The 23,145-nt window shown below is 33.4% G+C and overlaps 3 protein-coding genes across 3 annotated transcripts; 1 reads left to right on the top strand and 2 right to left on the bottom strand.

Moving 5' to 3' along the window:
* Positions 1-431: 431 nt before the first annotated feature.
* On the bottom strand, positions 432-5,900 carry LOC106772207. The gene is made up of 3 exons (XM_014658450.2): positions 3,174-5,900; positions 1,619-1,929; positions 432-1,058 (listed from the first exon to the last, which is right to left on the bottom strand). The coding sequence occupies exons 1-3, from the start codon at positions 5,435-5,437 to the stop codon at positions 691-693; spliced, it is 2,943 nt and encodes a 980-aa protein (XP_014513936.1). The 5' UTR covers positions 5,438-5,900; the 3' UTR covers positions 432-690.
* Positions 5,901-8,623: 2,723 nt separating this feature from the next.
* Positions 8,624-10,467, top strand: LOC106771404 (RAB6-interacting golgin). Its single transcript, XM_014657375.2, has 4 exons — positions 8,624-9,083; positions 9,165-9,275; positions 9,566-9,646; positions 10,161-10,467. The coding sequence occupies exons 1-4, from the start codon at positions 8,841-8,843 to the stop codon at positions 10,242-10,244; spliced, it is 519 nt and encodes a 172-aa protein (XP_014512861.1). The 5' UTR covers positions 8,624-8,840; the 3' UTR covers positions 10,245-10,467.
* Positions 10,468-10,693: 226 nt separating this feature from the next.
* On the bottom strand, positions 10,694-22,112 carry LOC106772536 (host cell factor). The gene is made up of 16 exons (XM_014658996.2): positions 21,910-22,112; positions 21,731-21,828; positions 21,373-21,511; positions 21,267-21,295; positions 21,051-21,147; positions 20,900-20,955; positions 20,700-20,807; positions 19,928-19,984; positions 16,247-16,338; positions 15,259-15,343; positions 14,224-14,376; positions 13,759-13,856; positions 11,924-12,082; positions 11,725-11,837; positions 11,323-11,404; positions 10,694-10,879 (listed from the first exon to the last, which is right to left on the bottom strand). Exons 1-16 carry the CDS (start codon positions 21,969-21,971, stop codon positions 10,823-10,825), a joined length of 1,485 nt encoding a protein of 494 aa, XP_014514482.1. The 5' UTR covers positions 21,972-22,112; the 3' UTR covers positions 10,694-10,822.
* Positions 22,113-23,145: the final 1,033 nt, after the last annotated feature.

Below are 23,145 nucleotides of genomic sequence, written 5' to 3'. Positions count from 1 at the left end.
TTTTTTTTTCTTTTATTTCAATATATTTTTTAATTATTGTCCCAAATTAAAAAAATATATTTGAATTAAATCTCTTCTTGAAAACAGTATAATATCATTATCTTTTATAACCCTTATTTATGCTATTACTCTATTTATCTGTATGTGTTCTTAAATAGTTTTGGCAGAATGTCTTCCTACTGATGTGTTCTTAAATAGTTTTGGCTGAGTCTCTTCCTGCTTACAAATTTGGTTTTGAAGGTCACAATATAATCATTTTCATTAGGTAACAATATAATCATGCTTCCAGTTCAAAACACAACATCACACTATAATCATTGAGATTTTAATTTTTAAACATTTTCAAAAATCATTAATTGTCTAAAACAAATTCAACAAATTATAAAATTATCCAAGTACTTTTAAAATAACTTGAAAATGACATCAGAAACTAATAAAACTCGTAAATATTTATCTTTAAACATGTAATAATTAAATCAAAGTCGACAATGCTGCTAAAAAAAGCTCATGTGCTGCATAAGCTGTATGAAGTTCGGTGAAAGCATTCAAAAACTGAAGACATCTTTGACAAAGGACTTTGAAATGAAATTCCAGTTCCTGAACTACATACACATCATAATTAGATCAGTCCACACTCCAATTCAATTCATTAGAGTAACATGAAACGATCTTCAATTCAACGCCATATAATTATCGCCTCTCGTCAGTTTTAACGGGAGCTTTATCCAGATCATCAATCTCCTTCCTACTCTTTACCATACTCCATTTCTTACTATTGAAATCTAGTTTGTCAAAGTCCTCAGCAATTCCAACATACCCATAAAGAATATTCTCCACTTTGGCTCCTTCGTCTGTCTCTCCCATGTTGCAGTTTTCAATACCTTCAGATTTTACTCTCTCATATTCAGCTCTACTGCGATTATTATCAGAAAGATATTTATGAAGCCTCTCTGCATCTCCCAGCCCACCAAACGTGCCCAGGAATTTCACCAATACAATACTTTGGTCCGCAGGCTTCCCTAAGCACAGTTTGATTCTTCCTCTCACAAAACCTTTGCCTGAAAGGTCAAAATAAATAAATAAATAAATAAATAAACTTCCAAATGCACAGTTTAACAGGGTAACAATGAGTAAATTCCATGGAGGAATGCGAGTTTCATGCAATATAAATTTGAGATTAAATTTATCAGTAATTCCCTAAACTATATAAAAATAATAATTAAGTCCCTAACTAAAAAAATGTGATTAGACCCTGATCCTGTAATTTATTTGTATTTGCATGCCTGAAGAACGTTTATATCAGCTTAAAATAACAATTCATGGCCATTAAAAAAATCCTAGGACTCGGTCACAAAAATTCTGATATAAAAGACCTAATTACAATTTATTTTTATGTTTAGAAACCTAATTAAAAATTCCCAAAAAGATTCAAGGACCTAGTTATTATTTTAACCTAAATTCAACATGCAGTATTTAGAAACATGCATATTCTAGTGGAAGATTGATGGATATAATATAATTAAAATATTTAACTATGTAATATTTGGTTCACTAAAAATTATGTTTTAACTCAAATAATTAATACCGCATAATATCATAATATCCAAACACAAATTACCTCTTAGAAACGCCTCAATTGTTTCCATGCTTACAACCTTCCAGTTTTGTGGATTTTGATCAGACATGGATATGTTATGGATGATAACAATAGGAGGCCAAAGGATCAAATCCTCCTTTTGAGCCAGAGCTTCTGCTGGGGGCAATACCTGGGGAACCCAAGTTACTGTATCTTGAGGAACAACGGTATCCCATCCCATCAGAACACAGATTGCTTTGTGAAGCCCCATATGCTTGGCTCTCAGCCCAGCCTTATGGGACATAAAAGCATGAGTTACTAGACGTTGAGTGTCCATGAATTCTTTTGACGAGCTGTTACCATTAAAAGGGATAAATGGGACACAAACATGTTAAGAACTGCAACAGCGATAATTACACTTAAAAAATAAAACTTACTGGCAACTTAAAAACATTATTAAAAAAAAAAAAATTCAAGCATACGAAACAGAACATAAGGAATTCAGTAAAATGAAAAAACACTATTGCCATTACAGCATAACAAACAAAAATCAAGTCTAAAGCTTGAGGAAATGACAAGTCATTAAAATAAAATAAAATTCGGTGGTATCTTCAAGATTAATAACTGTAGTCAGTAAAAGAAAAAGAAAAAGATAAATAGCACACTACTAGAAAATCATAATCTTAAACAGTTATCAGAAATACGATAGCATACAATCACGTGCATGGTTGACTGAGTATACCTCAGATTACGATTTTATTTTTTCACTCAGAAATTCCTACGATATTAATAAAACCATAAATTCCCTCAAATAATTCCTACTAGAAAAATCATTAAAACCCCATTGTATATACAATTCCAAATTCTTAATCACTACACAAATGCAGCACAAGTCAGTGAGCACCTGAAGCTTCCATCCTCGGCTACTAAAATCTAAACCCAAAATTCACAGCTTTAGTTGTTCCAGGATGATCAGTTTTAGCCAGAAATCATCATTACTATGTCATGACATATCACTATGTCAGAACAATCCTTTTAGTGGCTGTAGATGTTAAATCAATACTTACCGTTTACCCTTCCAAGATCAGAAGCCACATAAATAGCTTATGTCCCTTCCATCCTAAATATAATTAATCAGCAATCTCTAAGGCACCTAAAGGCTAAAATAAATACTCTTAAGAGATTGTATCCATTTTCAAAATACAGTAAGATGTTAACAAAAATTCTAACCTAACTTAAAACCAAGCCACAAGGCAGTAAATTTAAATCTAACTTCACCATCATTAGAAAGCAAGGACACCAGTTCAGCTAGCTTTTCTGACTCATGTTCATTCCACAGGAGTTAACCAAATGTTTGATCCTATTGTCATGGATTCGTGCTATCAAACTCTCCAAATATCTCCCTTAGTAAAGTACAACAATTATACATACCAACATGTTTACTTCCAAAGTTTGGGAACCTAAAACCAGATCCCCGGAATAATAGCACATGTACTTGACTCCATCTTTGTGTTAAATGCTAGAGGATTCCTTATTCAATATGTGAGAGCAGAAGTGTTCCATTTAATAAAACAGCGTCACAGAAAAGAAAACAGACCTTCTGCCACAAGCAATGCAGTACAAACTACCCGCTTTTCCCTGGTCCTGGTACCTTCTTTGCACATATAAGTTCAGATTCAACTTCTTGGAGTACAGTAAGAAATTCTCATGTACCATTTGATTAAACTCCTCAGAGCCCTCGGTCGGCTCGGATTCTGCAGCACTTATCCAATCTTCAGATGATTCATCATTAGCTGCATGCTTATTATTCTCATCATATCCATGATACTTTTTCCAAACTTTAGGTTGCTTTTGAATTGCATTTCTCTTAGAAAAATGCTGGGATTTAGACCAGTTTGAAGAACTAGATTTTGAATGATGCTTTATATTTTGATTGGAATACTTCTGAAATTGAAGGGAATTCCTCGGTATATGTCCCATAGAACCTTGAGGTATAATCAGTTCATCAGATGGAAAATCTTCTTCGTTATCCAACTCATTATATTCGTTCTTATACTTCCTGTACATCTTGGGGTTAAATTCAACATTACCAGATGAATACAATATATCCATATCCTCCTCGTCTACCCATTCTTCATTTTCATATGCATCTTGAAATTCTTCAGTTGCACCCCATTTACTTGATTTTATGGTTCTCAAATCATGCATATTTATTTCATCATTGGCATTGTATTTTCTTTTCATAAGTCTCTCTGAATGCTCATGAATGCCAATATCCTGTCTCATTTCCGCCCTGACAGCTTGTCTGTAGGTTTCTGAATTATGTTTAGACATAGGTGAACTTTGAAACCTTTCTTGCTGGAGCCCTGGTCCAACATCTCTTCGAGATTCGTATTCTGTTCTTAAAATTGGTAACCGGTCAGCCTCAGGTTCACCCATATGTGAAACTTCATAGTCTGGTGGCATTCTTTTCCCATTTTCAAGATGATATCCAGATCGCAGATAAGCCTCATCTTGCATTGATGTAATTGATGTTCTTCTCACATCATGATAGTCATAATACTTTGGCTTATGTATTGCAGGGTGATCATGTACAATAGCCCTTCTTTGATTGCTATAAGAATCTTCACTCTTACCATTTCTATCTAAATCTCGATGTGGAATATAAGGTCTGGAAAACTCCCTATTATCATATTCCGTTACAGCTTGCTCATAGTCCAATCGACCATGAGGCAATGTCCTTTTAGGTAAATCATCATATTGATATAAACGCTCATCATGTGCTGCCCTTACCTGTGATTTATAATTAAGAAAATCCACATGCTCAGTCCTGGTAGGACTGAACTCACATCGTTGGTGACATGTCATATTCCTTGATCCAATTTCAAGAGCTCTAGCAGGGTCTAAAACTGTCCTTTGCCCATGCCCACTAAACCCAGCTGGTTCAGCAAGTTTCCCGCTGCTCCTTGACAGATCATAAGATGCAGGTAAACAGATGCCATCACCGTGTGCACATAGAAATTCGCTCCTTGACATTTCTATGGTGGAACCTCCATAATCCCTCATGTGAGAAGTGCCTGCAAAATCCTTTGCATAGGAGGGAGATAAGGCAGAATAAGAAACATCCCTAGCATAAAGAATAGTTTTATCTGCCCCACTGTGGGACTCTGTGAGGGGTATCTTATCCATAGGTAGTCCGTCTCTGTGTTGTAGTCTATCGTGATCAAATCTCCTACCTGTTGGCACACCCCTCGACGGTGGAGAAAAGTGTCTACCGGTTTCTTCGTACCTCATTGTCACACTTACACCCGTATCTTGAACAGACCTATATTTATAGGATCCCCCAACTTCATTTTCACGTACCACAAACTTCTGATCCACCATACCACCATGCCCACCACCCAACTTGCCCTCAACCAAGTCCTTCTCTCTATCAAGGTAAATGCGCTTTGCATCTAAGTTTCCATTATCGACAGAGTAATGCATGGCTTTTGACAACTCGTACCTTGCTCTCGAGCCTGGTGGTGGTGGTGGTGGTGAACAACTTCTATCACGGCTAACCCCATCATCAAAGTGTGACCTTTTCCTTACTGTCTCAATTGGAGGTGACCTTGACCGAACCCTACCACTCCTTCTACCACCACCCACACGCTGCCAATCATAATCCCTCCCTTCAAACCCATCAGAACCCCCTTTGCTCCCACCACCACCCCTTCTCGCCCCATCCACCTTCATAGGGCTCATCTTTCTCTGCTGCACCGGATCCGACCCGTCTCTCCTGTTTCTCCTAAACGGGTCGGGACCCGACTCGAATCGGTGCGGTGCAGTGTGGTCTTCCTCGCGCCGTCTACTGTATTGCATGCTTAATTCAATAAAGAAAACGCAAACCCTATATACCTTTTCGGTTGAATTAGGTAATTCCCAAAGGGATCTTAGGAAAAGCAAGAAACCCTACCGATGCACACAAACCCTAACCCTAGAAATATTTTGACCGGGGATTGCAGATAGAGATGAAGCAAAAATCTAAGTAGCGATTAATGAACGAGGTGAGATTTATTCGTGCTGGCAAACCTTTTTGGGGAAAGCGCGAAGTTCAATCAATGCAGAGAGAAGTTGTAGAGTCATGGCGAGTTTGTGTGGGTAATATATCCAGCTTGTAGTACTAAGAAAAAAGGAAATTTAGGATTAGAATTGGAAAGAGAAGAGAAGAGAGTATGATGGATGATTTTGTTCTTGGGTGAACCACTTCAACTCAAACTCAAAAGTTTGATATTTGAGATTCATGGCTTTTCGTTTCTGCTCGCACCAACTGCTAATGGTCAAATGCCAGATTCGATATTATTTAATTCATAAATTGTAATATTAGTCTTTTAATTTACTTTTATGTATCACTTTTTTTTTAAACACCTTTTAGATTTAAAAACATTAACAGTTAAAAATTATCACAAAAATAATAATTATTTTAAAATAATTTATTATCTGCTATGAAATATGGTCATTTTTAAAATTTAAAATCATCTTTCCAAAATTATTATAATGATAATTTCTAACTGGTGTATGTACAAGTCAAGAAGATTTTTTTTTTAACGTAATGATGACGTTGAAATTTCTCAAACAACAACACAATAAGATAGTGATCATGTGATATTGTTTAATATTTTTATATATATTATGTTCGATTAAAATTGAATTATATATACATGTATGTATATCTTAGTTTCATAGTACATAGTCATGTGTATATATCTCAGTTTAATGTATGTAGATAAAGGAAATTTAAATAAGAAATTGAAAGAGACGAGAGACTATAAATTTAAGGGTAAGACTTTTTTTAAATTGGTACATCTTTTCTGAAAGGAAAACATCTCAGCCATAAGTATATAGACAGTGCTTTTTTTATATTATCTTTTTATCACAACAAAAAGACATGCGTGTATAAAGCATATATCAAGAAAACTTTGGATAGAAAACATTTTCACATGAATTTTCAATGGATTCTAATATATGCACGATGACTGAAATATAATTTGATTATAATAATAAATATATTATTAAGGTTAAATATATTTTTAATTATTGAAATTGTATTAAAATTATAAATAGTTTTTATTTTCTTCTTCTGAAATTTGGTTTTCTTTGATTTATTTATTTTTTGACGACAAAAAAGAGAGATTGTGCGTTTGGTTGTGTGGATTAAAATTGGAAGTGAAGAGAATGATTGTTTTTATTAATTTTTTTAATTGATCTTGAAAGCGTATGCTAGATCAATGCAAAATTTTTAATTTTTTTAAATAACTTAGGAATTAATCTTAAAATATAATTTTTTATTTATAAATTATTAAATAACATGACGTATCACCTTATATATCATCAGCTCTGATCTGGAGTGAAATGTTTCTTTATCACGAAAGATAAAATTTAAGGCAGTTGAAAATGATGTACTAAAATTAATATTTTTTCAAAGTAAAGGATAATGATCAAAGTTTTGAAAATGGATATTTTTAATTTTTCGTTTAAGAAAAAAAAAACATATTATAACTTATATTATTATGTTGTTTTTATTAGCTTGGATTTCATATTATTGTTCTATATTATTCTTATAATCATATCTTACACAAGAACAAATTCTTCTACATGTAGAACTGAAGTGACCAGTTGAAAATAATGTATGCATATATTTTTATTTTGAAAACATAATTATCTAAGTGATATATATATATATATATATATATATATATATATATATAAAATGCATAAACTATTGATGGTAGAAAGTGATAATATTAAATAATATCCTAAAACAATTATTTGGACGAAGAAGAAAGATTGAAATTGAAAGAGAATTGATTTGTTGTGATTGAGAAGAACATGTGCAAATCACAATAGAAAAGTCTCTATATCAAATTGTTTGAATACCATATATTCCTAGTAATTTGAAATCTTATACTAGAAATTTTTGTTACACTCTAAAATAATGTCAGGATAGTGTTGATTGTTTACAATAAGATGATCTTTAATGTTTTAAAATCCTAATTTAAAATATCCTTTAAAACTTTTATAAAATTTTAAATTCCTTTAGAATATTAAAATAGATTTTTTTTTCAAAATTATTATTCTAAAATAATCAATCCAAAAATAGATAAAAATCAATTTTGGATTATACATTTTCATATCGTTATTTTAGAGCAAGTTTTTTTAGAATTTTTCGTCAACATGTAATCCAAAAACTATTTATTATAATTTTTTGCTGCTTTTCTTAAAAAAAAAAAGAAAGTATCAAATTTTAAAAGGCTATTTGGGTTAGTAAAAATAAAATATGAAGGTGAAAAACTAAAAGTCAGATATCATCTCGTGATAAACACGGAAGTGGGAAAAAAAGTACAAATAAAAAACACATATAAGCTTCGAGTAGAGTTATCTTAACTAATCCAGTCATTATCTTAAGTCATTTAATAAAAAAATATTACTGAAAGTGTGTTAATTATGATTTGTGATTTCTAAGTTTAAATTTACTTTCCAATATGACAAGTGTCACAAAAGTAACTTGCGAAGTGGCAAAACATCAAAATAATGATTTTTTTTTTCTTCAAAATTAACAAAATGGATAGTTTTAACACAAATGGAGAAGTCCTCCAAGTAAGACTTTAATGTTAGGATTAAAATATTTTTAAGTTAAAGTTGTGAAAAGATGTTAAAATTTTAATTCAAAATATTTTAAATTAAAATTTTGTGTGAATTTATATAAAATTATATAATTTTAGTTTAAAATACTCTTAACTAAAATTTGTATTATATATCTTAACACGAATGTTATATATTAAAGTTGTGACATGAATTGTTCATGTATCTTATGCATGAAGAAACGTAAGTTAGCACCCTAATACATTGCTTCCCTATTCAGTCTCCATTTTTTTCTTGCCCCTTATCTGACTTTGAATTCAAGATTGTAACTTTTCAAATACCTTCTGAGAAAAGCAAAGATGGTTCATAAACAATGCAAAACCACATCATAATCCATCATCACTTAGGTGTTCATTGTGGATGTTACTTTCAGTTTTACTACAAAATCTCCAGGAGATCAATTATATTCCTGGAATGCATCAAATACTTGTTAAAGAAAGGCAAAGAGTTTCTGGGAGTCTCTTTACTGTATTTAGAAGCCAAGAGAGAAGAAGTTGTTGAAATGTGAAGAAAGAGTATTGAAGTGAAAGCAAGAGAGGCCTCTTGTTGAAATAAACCAACAGCAAAATCATTGGGGAAGCACATGGGCTTAGTTTGCAGCAGCAGAGAGGAAATGCAGAAAATGAAGAACCTTGGTAGCATTGGAAGCAGTGGGAGGCTATCAGCAGAAGAGTATGAGGATGAGGATATTTCAAAGCTTGCCATCTCCACGTTTCAGTCTAAGGAAGAAGAAATTGAGAGGAAAAAAATGGAGGTCAGAGAGAAAGTTGAACTCCAACTTGGTCGTGCTGAAGAAGAGACTAGGCGCTTGGCGCGCATTTGGGAAGTAAGTTTCATGACATTGACAACATCATTTTCATTTTTAACTTCATAAGCACACGTATCAACATGGTTTGAAAAAGTGAAGGAACTTGAAGTGCTTGATGATCCCATGAGGAAGGAAGTTGCAATGTTACGCAAGAAGATTGACTTGGCTAACAGAGATTTAAAGCCACTGGGACTTAACTACCAGAAAAAGGTACTCGTTATAGTTAAAGGCTGAGTTTATAGATGAAGATTTTATTCCTTCCTAAACACATTGAAATTTTGTTTGCATTATTATCTAATCACGAACTGACAATAATAAATTTATGGACTTGTTAAATCATACTCACTACAATTTCTGATAATTAAACTCGTAGTTTTGAAGGAAAAAGAAATCATGAACCAGAAGTTTTAAAAATGGGATGGCTTTGTATTCTGGAACTACTTTCTTAATGATTTTTGGTATATGTCGAGTGAAAACTAATCTGTGGTGTTGTCTGATAGGAGAAAGAGTGTAAAGAAGCCTTGGAAGCTTTCAACGAAAAAAACAAAGAGAAGGCTCATCTGGTTGCTACACTAGTTGAGGTATATAGCATACATCATCTTTCATTCTTAGAAGTGTACATTTTAAGCTTAACTCAACCTCACAAAACTGGTCTGTAGAATGAGGTTTGCACTCACTTATATACATTAAATTAATCTTCTCTCTAGTGGTATCATCTTAGAATTGAACTTTAAACCTAATTCGATCCCACAAAACCAATTTGTAAGGTAAAGTTTAGACTCACTTATATACATTGAATTAGCCTTATCTCTAGTCGATGTGAAATTTCCAACATTCAATAAGTTTTTCCAAAATGATTTTTAAATGAGAAAAAAAAATGAGTTTTTTATGTTAAAATTAACCTAAGTACAAACTAATTTATGCAAAGTTCTCACGTACATTTTCTCCAAAATTTTAATTTTCACTTGATAAATTAATTTGACATTTTGAGAAGGTGAAACATACCCTTCTCAGTTTAATTTTTCTTTCTGTCTTCTTTTTTTAACTGTTCTGGTAACCATGTATCTGTTGCCGTATTTGATATTTCATAAATAGATGTTGACTGAGAGTGAAAGAATGAGGATGAAGAAACTGGACGAGCTATGCGAGACAATAGAGTCTCTGTCTCTGAAACCATAACATATGCGTGGGTGTGTTGTGTTTACTAGCTTGGTATATTCAATTTTCAGTGGCTTGTGTTTAAATGTACCTGCATTCTTATTATTCAAAATTAAAAATGCCTTGTGGACGTAACATCGAGAGAGAGAAAGGGAAAATTTGTCTATATTAACAAATGCAGTATTATTTTATGATAAACATTTTTAAATATTTTGATTATATCGAGATAACAAATACTATGCAAGAGTTTCAAAATTGTGACCTTAACCAAATTAAGTGAAAAATTACAACAAATTTAACATAATCTGGATCACTTACACTCCTGGATCTTTAGATATGTTCATGTGTAGCAAAACGAATAATATAAACCAATACAGACATTACCCTTACAGCTTTAATATTTTTTTTTTCTCAAAAAAAGTGTTAAAATGTATTATAAAGTTCAGTTAGCTAACTTTAGAGGCTGAATGTGGAAAAAAAAATATTGAAATGTTGATAATTGATATCAAAAGGTTAATGTACATAAAATAATGTATTATTTGTGACCCATTCTTTTGCGTTCGGTATAAATTAGAAACTGTTCGTACAACAAGTATTCTTCATATAGGTAGCTGTTTGTACTCTGCCAAAAGTTTTGGAATATCGTCCATGCGCAACTGCAATGGAATAACAGGGGGCAATGAGAAAATAAAAAAAAGGAGTGTGGTTAAACATAAAAACAAAATGACAGAAGTTATACAATAGGGTTACAACTTACAAGGGTAACTTTAGTATTTAATGTAATCAATCACAGACTTCAACCAAATATAAAGTCTCTGCAATAATATATACCAAAAATGCAATACCAGACAACTTGATGTATCTTAGTTTCAATTTTCAAATCAGTGCCACTGGCATATAGTGTTGATAATATTACTACTGAAATATCACTTTCACCATATAGTGTTGATAAAGCATATCCAAGAAGAATTTCTATGATTTTGGAATCACTATAACCAAGGAGAATATCAAAAATACATTTCCAGAAAGTAAAAAGGAATGTCCAAGGAGAAATAAAAGCACCGGTAAAAGGGAATATCCATTAACCACAAAAATATACCTGAGTAGCATTTTTGACGTGGTAAAATTGATACATCACGTGTTCACCAAATCCAGACGTCTGGGCAGATGCACTCCTTTCTCTAAAGAGGTTAGACAAACAAGCAACATAAGCCAAACTATTCACCACTCATGTTCATAAAGAAAAGGGATCATCCATAAGCAGATACACACACGATTATGTGTGCGGTATCAAGATTCTTTTTCTTTTTCGATCAAAATAATTGTTGACCTTAATTTCTTTCAAGATTCACTCTTTAAGGATTTGCTCAAGCAAGCTAACAAAGATTGCCAGCAGAACGATAAACTTTAGAAAATTCTACCCAGCAACTTCAATGCGAATATAGCAGGTAGAAGATTAAGCCAGTAGGAAGTTGAAAATAGATGGTGAATAAGTTCTTACAGATAGTGCCTGTATATAAGACGTTGGTAATCCCGAAGCAATGGTCCAAGCTCTTTGAGTTTAACCATATTTGGCTCAGACTTTCTCCAGTGTTTACGAATTGTTTCGATCGCCTTGTTCGAAAATGAAATATTATTTCGATTAAAATTACGATGGTATGGACATACAGAAAATTTCCATGCAAGTAAGGGAATATTACCAGTGAATTAGTAGAAACGTTTTCTCCTGCTAATCTTGATGCTACTTCAAGCAGCTCTCTATCTTCAAACTCGTTTACAATCTCAAGGCTGGAACTGGAAATTGATATTTGCAACCGTCTTTGTAATTCAGAGAAAGGAAATTTCTCTGTCTGGCTTTCCTGACAAAGGTGTCAGCAATAAATTAATCAATAACTATAATGTGTTCCAATTTTACTTAGAATTAACAAATGAAATCCAAGATTGTCATGCCAGTGCCACTAAAAGGACATGACAAAAAAGAAGAATTGGCAAATAATAAAAACAAAAAAACTGTTTTGGGGGGAGGGGATACTGCCTTTGGAGTGTCCAAAAAAGCACCTCACCATAAAAAAAGAAATGATAAACAGAAGAAAAAAGTATTTGAGCATTTTAAATTAATTCTTCACTATAAAGTTAGTTACACGTGCTTAACACAGCAAAAACATAAAAACATAAAAGTGATAAAGTGATGAACATTATAATAAGATATAAATTATAAGGTCACAGTAAAAAACACAAATATCCCAGCCCTTGAAAAAGCTCAACAAAAAGACACAGGTAGCTAATACCATCACAAAAGAAATCAATCAAAGAGTACATCCACGGACTCATCATTAGATTCAATTCCGCAGCTGTCAAAACTTCCATTTCATCTCCACTTGATTCCCAGTCATTTTCAACATATGCAGCTGGTGCCTTTTGATGATGACTCTGCATATTAGCCTTTGTGGTTTGGCTCCTAGCATTATTTTTACTTGTTTTACTAACTCCAACTGCAAGCTTCCCTTTTCAACATTATCAAAGAAAGGTTTGTCTTTATCAACATATGCTTTCATATTTATCTTCGTAGGTCCCCACTATCTCCCCATTTTTTTAAATTTAATTTTTCACAAAAACCTTAACCACCAAGAGTCCAAGACCCAAATCCAAGTATGCAATTATTTTGTTATCAATTTATCATAACTGTTTCCTTCCTTTTAGCATCACAATTACAAATTAGCTAGGCTGTTTTTTTGGTTTAGTACAGATATGAATACTTAAGACTGAACGTAGAATACATTTCAATAAAGAATTAGAGACAACCCGGCTAGAAAGAAGCACTTATACATTTTTCGCACATTGTGCTCTGTCAACAAAAGTGTGTTTTCAAACATAATAATGCTCTCCTCCATAACTTTTATTGGAAAATGGATAGGCTTGCTTCAGCCTCATTATGCGATCCTGCTCATGGATTTTTTTTAAGGATGTTTCTATTTCATATTTGTGAAGACTAGGTTGCTCTGTGAGTTGACTCATTTAAATTTTCCGGTGCCTTCTTTCATCTATTTTTTCATTGTAGGAAAATTCCTGATTCTACGATTCTATTCTTTCCTAAGTGATTTGTTATTTAAACAAAATCAAAATAATAAAAGATTGTGATTTGAAACCCTATGTTAAATGAAAACCACGTTAAAGATTAAAATCAACAGATAAGAACTCAAAAGTCTTGATACTGAGATAGCACAGTAGCAAAGTTAAGCATTTAGTAACCTAAAGAAGTGACTAGTGAGTATTGACTACAACACTGCTCCACTATATATCAACAGAAATGCTTAGTAAGCTAGTTTTATCTACTAACTTTTTTCTTTAACTGAAATTATGAACACTTTCTTTAAATTAAAAGAAATAATAAGAACAAACAAAACCACCGAGAGAAGTTAAGACATTATTTTCTATGTTAAACACATTTTTTAAAAAACAAAAAAACTCATTAGTTAAGACAAATATGGGATGGATCGCAAAGTGATGTGTGAAACAAAACAAGATTAATCAATACCTTTAGTTGAGGTTGAAAATCATCGTTAAAAGCAAATTCCTTACTTTCAGGAATGTTTCTGGGTGGAGATGCAGTTAATCTATTTGCAATTGGGTCCTCTGTGAAACATGCAAAAGAAGTGAGAGTTTAGGATGCCACTTTTAGCCTCTGAACAGTTAGGTTCTTTTTACCCTTTTCATGTAAGGTTGAAAGGTTTCAGCTTTCTAATAAAACATCTCCATTAAAAAGAGAACATATATAGAAAGGAAGATTCTGGATTGAGTATTAAATTACAGTACAAGAAAATAGAAAGTTCAAAGAATAGAATATTCCTTCCATTCAACTTCAAAACAGTACTCCAAGAAAGAACTCATTGCCAAAAAAAAAATTAATTACCCTCTTTTCAGTGAAAATATCTACAATTGAAAAAGGAGTATTTGACAACAAAAGCAATAGAGTTGCAGATCATGATAGAACAATGAATACCTTGAGGGACTAACCACCACGGATCACCATAAGTCGTTTTCCCATCAAAACCACCAATTAACAAATACCGTGATCCAACCGCCGACATAGAGTGGTACGCTCTAGCAGGAGGGGGTTCACTGCCTATGGAGAGCCGTTTCCACTGTGCTGAAACTGTTGCAACCGAACACACCAAGTAATTGAATTTAGTATATGCCCCCAAACATTGATTTTGTGCAGGACTTTGTCATAGTTTAAATTAAAAAAAAAAAGTGCCATTTATGATTTGAGTCAAAATTCATGCATTTGAATATCATAGTTTACAGACAAGCCACTTCAAAAAAAATTAAAGTAACATGTAAATACACTGAATTTGCATTCAAGGACATTATTGTGCATCATTAGCTTATTGCTTCTTTCTAAAAATAAGGCACTCATCCAAAACCTAATAACGAAAACTAGTCTTTGAGCAAGAATGTAAAATGCTTCACGGAGTACCGTTAAGGTTCCAACAACAATAAATGATAGGTTTGTAACTCTCCAACACGAGAAGATTCACGAAGGTCACATCATAAAGAAGAAATGTAAGTTGTGTGAGAATTTTTAATCTATTATAGAGCAAAAAACACAAGGGATGCTGGATTATTGAGAAGAGAGCCAAATATTTATTCTATAAAATTTAGTTTTAAAGCTTACAAAGATATTCAAAAATAGAATAAATAAAAAAACAACAAAACTGCATCTAATTTTCCTTGGATAAACAGGTTAACTTCATAAAATTAGACTTCTGAACAGGAACCAGAATCTCTGATTTCCACGGACACAAAATGAAGATAACAAAGACTCCCTCATGCAACTAACATACATCATCTGTTTTTCTCCCTCAAAACATTTAGCCAAATCCCCAACCGCATTTTGTATGTCAGAAATGTATGTGCAAGGATGTCAAAGATCATTAACAAGTTTTAACAAAATAGATTGACAGACAACAGTTATAATGGTTAATGATATAACAAGTGTGATAGATACACTGACAGGTACAGTGAAAGTTCTCACCTCTGTCTAATATAATGCAGTCATTGTAATAGATATCATAACGACTCAACCATCCACCAGTCCCATGTCCTCCAAACATCAACAACTGTAAAATCCTCTCCAACAAAAATAAAAGAAGTAAATAAATGACAGGATTTCAGGTTAAAACAGTAAATCCACGCAATTCTGACTAGGGATTAAGACATATTAAAGAATTTAGAAGGGAAAGGGGAATCACAACAGTATAAAAAATTATTTGATGACATCAACCATAATGCAATATTATTTGATCTTATAATTCAAGTTTATAAACATGAACTTCTTTCTGACTGGTAAAACTTCATTAAAAACGAACATGTGATACTCTTGAATAAGAGAACACATATGAATCTAAGAGAAAGTCACAATACAATTAAGGCAGACAATTTATGACTAAGGAAAGTTGTAAAAGGAGAACAAAGATAACCAACTTCCTAGTATCCTATAAAGGAAATCTTGTATCCCTTGGAAATAACCAAGTTCATGCAGCTCTTTAAACTTAAGTAACCTAGACCAACAATCGCTGGTCACCGGGGCTATTCAGCAACCAAAGCCCCTTCTAGTGAACATTCTACCTTAAACTAACAAGGTAAGGCAGAAAACACTGGGAGACGATTACATTCCCAGTATATCCACGACTAGAAGTAGTTGAGAGAATTCTAAAATCCTACCACTAAAGAGTTAGTCCACAATCTCCATCATGTTCATGAAATACGTCCCTTTAAATACCATTAATTTCAAAAGGAAGCTGCTAGCCTTCAACTCTCAAATACACAGAATTCCCAATCTTTTTAACATCCAACCCACCATAAAAAAGAATAATGATGATGATATTTAAATGTAGATCGTTCCATTACAGGATAAAGTGTGAACAGTACAGAAATCCATGTTTAGCAGTAAATAATAAAAACGAAAGCAAACTGCAAAAATAGCAGAACTGGAAAGAGAGGGATTTCGCAAATGAGATTACATAATGTCCTCCAGACGTAACTGTATGGCCACATCGGGGAGAAGGTGCTTGACCTGGAAGCTTTAATTGAGTCCATCCAGGTGCTTCATTTTCTTTCCTCCATAACAAATACACATTGTAAGTACATAACCCATCTTATTCAGAAGCTACCAAGAAATAAATATTACTTAGTATAAGAAATTGTATTAAAGACGAGAAAGAAAGTATATGTGCATTATAAGCACATAACCCGTCCTATTAAGAAGCTACCTGATACAGAAGCAAACACAGCATATTGACAATAAAACAGGATTGCAGGTTTACTATAGGAGGTTTGAAAGCAATAACTAAGAATGCCTTTCCATGTTCAAAACGTCAAGGGATCAAAAAAATTATGCCAAGTCAAATTCTAGCCATTGGTTCAAATTCTAGCAACAAAGTCAAAGAACTCTTCTTGGGAAGATCTTGCAAAAGAACTGCTAAGGATATTTGGAGGCAAAGGGAGAAGCACAATATCTGAGAGATTGGCAGAAATAAGACAGAACGGGAGTGTGGAAGATTTGGGTCACTTGGGTCATGTTATTTCACAGCAAGGAATTTCCATGGACCCCCGAAAACAATAGATACTTAAATTAAAACAAATGATAGCCTATATTTTGCAACTGAAGACATATCACAAAATGGAGGTCTCTTGCTGCCAATTTTCCAGTTTCCATTCATACTACATGTTCACTTCATAATCCTCACCCGTTTATGCATTTTAAACCGTCACTTTCTGTCTTTCCCTGCATTTTTTTTCAGTCAGTTTCATGCCCTCTGTCTCTATTGCACACACTATGTTGAATGAAATGGCAATATCAGGTGGTCTTTCTACCAATGCTGTAATCTCTAAAGAGGAAATGCACCTTATGTATTTTGGAACATCTTGGAAAGTCATACAGCCAACTTAGAGACAGAACAATGGATTCAAATGTCAAGCTTTTATCTGTAACAAAGGAGCCAAAACCAAATCTAACCAGATTAAATACTTCTTACAAAACGAAATATTCCACCACCACTTGAACATGTATCCTTTTAGCAACTGTAAGTATGATTAACAAATTGTAAAAGCTTCTTTGGCCATTTTTATATGTGAACTTGTTAGGTTTCTTCTTGTCAAGAAACCAATCTTTCACTCCTCACAGTACCCACTCACACACAAAAGAAAGACTATGAATGTATATTGCTTCTGTAATCAAAGAATGAAGTGTTTACAATCTTTCCCCAAGGGAGCACTCTCCCTTCCACAGGAACAACCTCCTATCAATACACTGAATATCCAAAAGCTCCCCTCTACCAGGCCCCCCTTGCCTTCTTATAAAGGCAGCCCACTTCTAACTACCCAACAACAATTAATTCCTAAAGTGTTTCCTCTGTCCTGCCCTATTAACCATTATAACCTGTCATATTATATCTTATCATTACACCCTGCTGCAAAACAACCTTGTCCTCAAGGTTGGTAGAGTAATACTTGTTCCCATGGCTCATCTTCATCATGGGAAGGGAACCCACTGGCTGCTGCCCTCCAATTCAGGTCTGGAGGCTTGGGTGGTGGTCTATATGAAAGAATTGCTGACTTCTTTAAGAGTTGCTTCTTTTACCGAATTCCCATGGACCATATGATTGTTCTATACTACCTTTTGACTTGGTGACCACTTACATGGGTCTGGATTTTAACAATTTTCTGATGAATGATCAAGAATTCTTTTTTCTTCTTCCAACCCCAAAACTATTTTTGTATTTGTATAGCAACAGCACTGGCTAAGCCCTCTCCTTGCCTAGATTTGTTCATCCTAGAAGCTAGAAAGGAAAGATCTTGTTGATCTGACCATCCAATTTCTTCCTCATCATCACGTTGAGCTAATTGTTTCCTCTTAATGTTATATTGCAGCCCTGCAAAGAAATATCCCTGCCATTGGTCTTGTGGTGTTTTATATGTTTGCGACAACCATATCTTGAGTTCTTGGATGAATTTTCGACTCAAAACAGCTGCATCTTCTACTTTATTTCCAGCCATAATAGTCACCCTGTTCCCACAATATTTTGCTTTCTTTCCTCTGTCTTCACCCTTCTTTACTATTTTGACATACACACCCCAACCTACCCTACTATCACCCCTAGAAACAGCAGCTTTTGCCACTTCCTGGGCAGCAACACCAACAATGTCTCCATCACAGTTTTTGTCTTCTGCATTGATATCTCTTTATCTTTCCTTCCCAAAAACAACAGCTTTTGCCACTCCCTGGACAACAACACCAACAATGTTTCCATCATAGTTTTTGTCTTCTGCACCGATATCTTTCTCTTTCCTTCCCAGAAACAACAATTTTTGCCACTTCCTGGGCAGCAACACCAACAACATCTCCATCACAATTTTTGTCTTCTGCACCAATATCTCTTTTTCTTTCCTTCTCCCAATTGTTTGAATTTTCCCCTCCATCTGAAGGTTTCTTGAATTTCTTAATGTCTGGCAGACTATCTTGCCCAGCCTCCGTCCTTATCTTTCCTTCTTTCCTTTCAAGACATCTTGAAGAAATTCCTCTCTCCTTTCTATTTTTCCTTTCTGTTAACAGAATCTTGATCTCCATCTACAGACCCTAGACTGCTTTCTAATCCTTTTTCCAGGTTTCGTGCCATTCCTCCAAGAACTTGCGTGAGTTCTCTGATTTCCTGTCGCATTTCTTGCATATTTATTTTCCATTCTGCCATGCTCATTTTCGGTTCTGCCCTGCTCCTTCTCTGTTCGTTTGTCCTCCTCTCCGAGGTATTGTCTCTTCCTTCCATGCTTCCACCCTTTCTTGATCCCTTCTTGATCTGACACTCCTCTCCTAAGAATATCCGACAGGTCAAACCAATTTGTTAGGTTTATTTTGTCAAGAAACCAATCTTTTACTCCTCACAGTACCTACTCACACAAAAGACTATGAATGTATATTGCTTCTATAATCAAAGAATGAAGTGTTTACAATCTTTCCCCAAGGGAGCACTCTCCCTTCCACAGGAACAACCTCTTGTCAATACACTGAATATCCAAAAGCTCCCCTCTACCAGACCCCTTGCCTTCTTATAAAGGCAGCCCACTTCTAACTACCCAACAATAATTAATTCCTAAATTGTTTCCTCTGTCTTGTCCTATTACCCATTATAACCTATCATATTATATCCTATCAGAACTAAGACAAGGATTTCCATGCAAAGACTGAAGATGGAGGACATGCACAAGTTGTATGTTTTACAAATGCAAACTAAACTGGAAATAGAGATTCTTCTTTAGGATATTATGTTCTTATTAGAGATAGTTTAATACATCAGAAATTGATAGAAATAATGTGAAAAAGGTAATTGTGTCTTCTAAGATATTATCTAACCATAAAACTTGTATTTATAACACCTATCACATAGAATAGTCTTTGTTATGTAATTGAGGCACATAGAGTCCTCTCGTTCTTTCTATTAATAGACATGAAAGAAGGGAAATGTTGTTATGACAATTGCAAATCAAATATAGATCCAAACTAGAATATAATTCACAAATCTCACAGGAAAGGAAGATACAGCACCTGACCTGAAGCAAAGGAAATATGTGATAATAATAACTAGCAGCAAGCAATGCAAAAAATCATCATACATAATTCAATTATAAAAATGATAAATTATGCATACCTTCTTCAATTAGACCCTTCAAAGCCCATAAATCACCCATAATAGGTCCGCCTCCTCCTGTTAAAGTCAGGATATAGCACTCATTTCAGATAATAAATTCAAATTGGCATTACAGCAATCAATATGTATGCCCCTTTCATCAATTCAGACCAGTTATTTATTTACATGCAAGTTAGACAAGAAGAAAAGTTTCATATTCAAAACCAAGTCTAACATAATGTGTGTCGGAGAAAGAAATAGACTATGGAATGGGTTTCTGGATAAGTTTTATGCAGTTTAGCAATCCAACAACAGTGCATCTTTGAATATAGAAAAAATTAACTAACACTTGACCGAGTTCAATTTTATTAGTTTCATTAAAAAAATTGAGTATCTTCAATATTGCTTCATGACCATCATGCTAATTTTAAATTTCACCAATCTTGCCCCTAAATTTAAACCAAAAATGAAGAGCTAAACCTTGCTCCCAGACTATTACATTAAAACTACTTCCTAAAACTGAAATGATAGTGAAAGTGAGGAAATGCACCAAATGGCACAAATTGATCATTGTTTGAGAAATTATAACACACTCTTCTATTTAACGTTGAAACCCACAAATATATAAAAAGAAAAAACAGATAGGGAAAAGAATAAATATTCTCCTGATAAAGTACTCTTTGACACACGGGAATTGCCTAGTAACACTGGAATGTGTTCTTTCTATTTAAATAAAAGGACGATAATCTCAAAATCAGATCAAATCTGAACAAGGAGATCTGCATCACTTCACCTCTTCCACCATATACAAGCAATCGTTTTTCAACCATAGTGGCAGTATGCCCACATCTGGGCTGTGGCAATGTTCCAGAAACTGAGAGCTCCATCCATTCAAGCGAAACTAAGAGAGGAAGGAAATGATGTTATACTTGGTTACAACTGAATAATGAGGTAATTACACAGGAAGTGATAAAATTAGTATTAGAAAAATACTAGTGTCCAAGACATAAACATCAGATAGCCATTTCTTTCCATCCCATCCACCATACCTGTATCAAACAGAATCCACCTCAGTACATGTTTTGATTTACTCCAACTCAATCTAATTTGCATAAAGAACATGTCAAATTAAACACTATCTCACATAACAATTTTTCGGTTTCCAACAGCTGAAGCTGCTGCAAAATCCCGAGGAGATGGCAAGTCTCCAAATCCAGTTAGTTCAGACCATTGCCATATGTCTGGAGCAGCATTATTCATTCCAGGTGTCAGCATGCCAAAACAGCATAACTCCCAAAAATGTTAGAAAGTTCCCTCACAACATGAACTCAACAATGACCATACAAAATGTCATACTTACCAGTATCCAAAACCCAAAAGTCCCCCAACCTGTAAAATTCAAACACCGCCAATTATACCATACATTATAGTAATGAAAGAAACAAAACACCAGATGCAACACAAACCTCTTACTTCCAAAACGACCACCAAAAATGAACATGTGACAATCAATGGAAACAGCGACATGGAAAGCCCGAGGGCTGGGACCTACATGCCCATCTGAACCACTTCCAGTGCACTCAGGCTGAAACCATTGCTTGGCCTCTAAAATATGTTAAATGAATGAAGAGTTCAGTTTTGTGTCAATGTTCATCGAACCACAACTACAAATCACTATGAGAAATTACAGTGAAAGTCAAAGTCAAGTCAGCTATAATTTCTGATTATGAAGAGTGTAAAACTTTTATACTAATAACTTTGCATAAAATTAAACTCTTCAATTTTAATGAAAAACAACGAAAATAAGAAAAGGGATTACTTTACCAATATCATAGACAGCTATATCACTGAGAAACTTCTTGTCGACAAGGCCTCCGAAAATGACAACCTTAGATTTCCCAATATTAACAGCGGAGTGACCACTAACAGAATGAAACGAACTGAGATTACGAAAAGAAAACAACAACAAAGAGAATAAGCGACATAATGAATCAGTTCATCACCTGCGACGTTGGGGAGGGGTTCCGGCGAAATCCGATGGATTAGCACTAACCCAATAATACATTTTTCTCCTGTTTAATTTGTAATACCTTCTGTTCAAATCAAAGGTTTGTGATGTAGCAATACAAATCAAGATCAATCCACTGCACTGTGCCTCTTTTACAAATTTAATTGGTGACAGGGTATGAAGTGAAGTGATCAACAAAATGATAATATATTAGATAAATATGTACAATAAAGGAGATTCAAAGTAATTCCTTATTTTACCTCCATGGAAGATAGAAGATAATACAATAGAGAAAAGAAAGTAGGGAAAAAAAAACAACCAATAAAATAGTGAAAAAAAAAAAAAGAAACAGATAAGTAGATTAAAAATATTGATTGCTCAGGCTTTTAAAAATAATTATAAGTATTTTAAATGGAAAAATGATATTTTAACACCATTTTTTGACACCATTTTGACATTGTACACGTGTCAAAATGTGGTTGGACGATTTCAAATTAAAAAAATAATGATTTTTCTCTTCTAAATATATCTCTGTCTCAACTTTTTTAATTTGAAATCGTCCAATCACATTTTAACACGTCTGCAGTGTCAAAATAGTGCAAAAAATGGTGTTAAAATATCCGAAGAGGAATGTCTGATTATTCAACTTCTCGTTACAACATATTTTCACTATTACCATATACAATGAATAATATATTCTTATGTTTCCACTAGTATAAAATAAAAAAAATTATATTTTTTATAATATTTTAAAAATATCATAAAAATACTTTTATGTTTCCACTAGTATAATTATCCATAGTAAAAAATCATTTATATAGTAGAAAATTTATAAAAATTATTTGATAGTTTATTAATATCTTTTATTTTAATAATTAAAAAATATTTTAAAATTTAATAAAACTTTTGTTACCTATTTATCTCTATATGGAATCCATGTTGACATTTGTTTTCTAAATATTAAATTTTAGTGCACACTTTTTAACGTCACAAATTATTCACATGGAGGAAAAATGTTAAGCTGCAAGAGTTTAAGAACAAATTTACAACTTTGCAATGTAAAAGAAAATTATGTCTAGTTGGTCATATATACTTATCATATCATACGAATGAAATGAATTAAATTTAACTTGTAAATGTGTGAAAAATAGAGTCTAAGTGTATGTTTCTTATGTATGTGATTTAGGACAAAATTTAGACACTTTATTTATTGTGTGTAATCCATATGAAT

This window comes from Vigna radiata, chromosome 8 (assembly GCF_000741045.1).
Source record: "Vigna radiata var. radiata cultivar VC1973A chromosome 8, Vradiata_ver6, whole genome shotgun sequence".
NCBI classification, from domain to species: Eukaryota; Viridiplantae; Streptophyta; class Magnoliopsida; order Fabales; family Fabaceae; genus Vigna; species Vigna radiata.
Note: the sequence above shows the minus strand (reverse complement) of the source record. Positions and strands in the feature narration are given on the sequence as shown.

What these genes read in the sequence shown, in the direction of transcription:
- LOC106772536 (XM_014658996.2), bottom strand. Translation starts at nt 21,971, where the DNA reads ATGTATTATTGGGTTAGTGCTAATCCATCGGATTTCGCCGGAACCCCT. An exon ending in CTTTTGGGTTTTGGATACTG is followed by an intron (nt 21,148 to 21,266) that starts GTAAGTATGACA and finishes ATGCTGCTCCAG; the next exon opens with ACATATGGCAATGGTCTGAA. An exon ending in GAAGGGTCTAATTGAAGAAG is followed by an intron (nt 16,339 to 19,927) that starts GTATGCATAATT and finishes TATGGAGGAAAG; the next exon opens with AAAATGAAGCACCTGGATGG.
- LOC106771404 (XM_014657375.2), top strand. Translation starts at nt 8,841, where the DNA reads ATGGGCTTAGTTTGCAGCAGCAGAGAGGAAATGCAGAAAATGAAGAAC. An exon ending in GCTTGGCGCGCATTTGGGAA is followed by an intron (nt 9,084 to 9,164) that starts GTAAGTTTCATG and finishes GAAAAAGTGAAG; the next exon opens with GAACTTGAAGTGCTTGATGA. An exon ending in GACTTAACTACCAGAAAAAG is followed by an intron (nt 9,276 to 9,565) that starts GTACTCGTTATA and finishes GTTGTCTGATAG; the next exon opens with GAGAAAGAGTGTAAAGAAGC.
- LOC106772207 (XM_014658450.2), bottom strand. Translation starts at nt 5,437, where the DNA reads ATGCAATACAGTAGACGGCGCGAGGAAGACCACACTGCACCGCACCGA. An exon ending in TGCATTGCTTGTGGCAGAAG is followed by an intron (nt 1,930 to 3,173) that starts GTCTGTTTTCTT and finishes TAATGGTAACAG; the next exon opens with CTCGTCAAAAGAATTCATGG. An exon ending in AATTGAGGCGTTTCTAAGAG is followed by an intron (nt 1,059 to 1,618) that starts GTAATTTGTGTT and finishes TTGACCTTTCAG; the next exon opens with GCAAAGGTTTTGTGAGAGGA.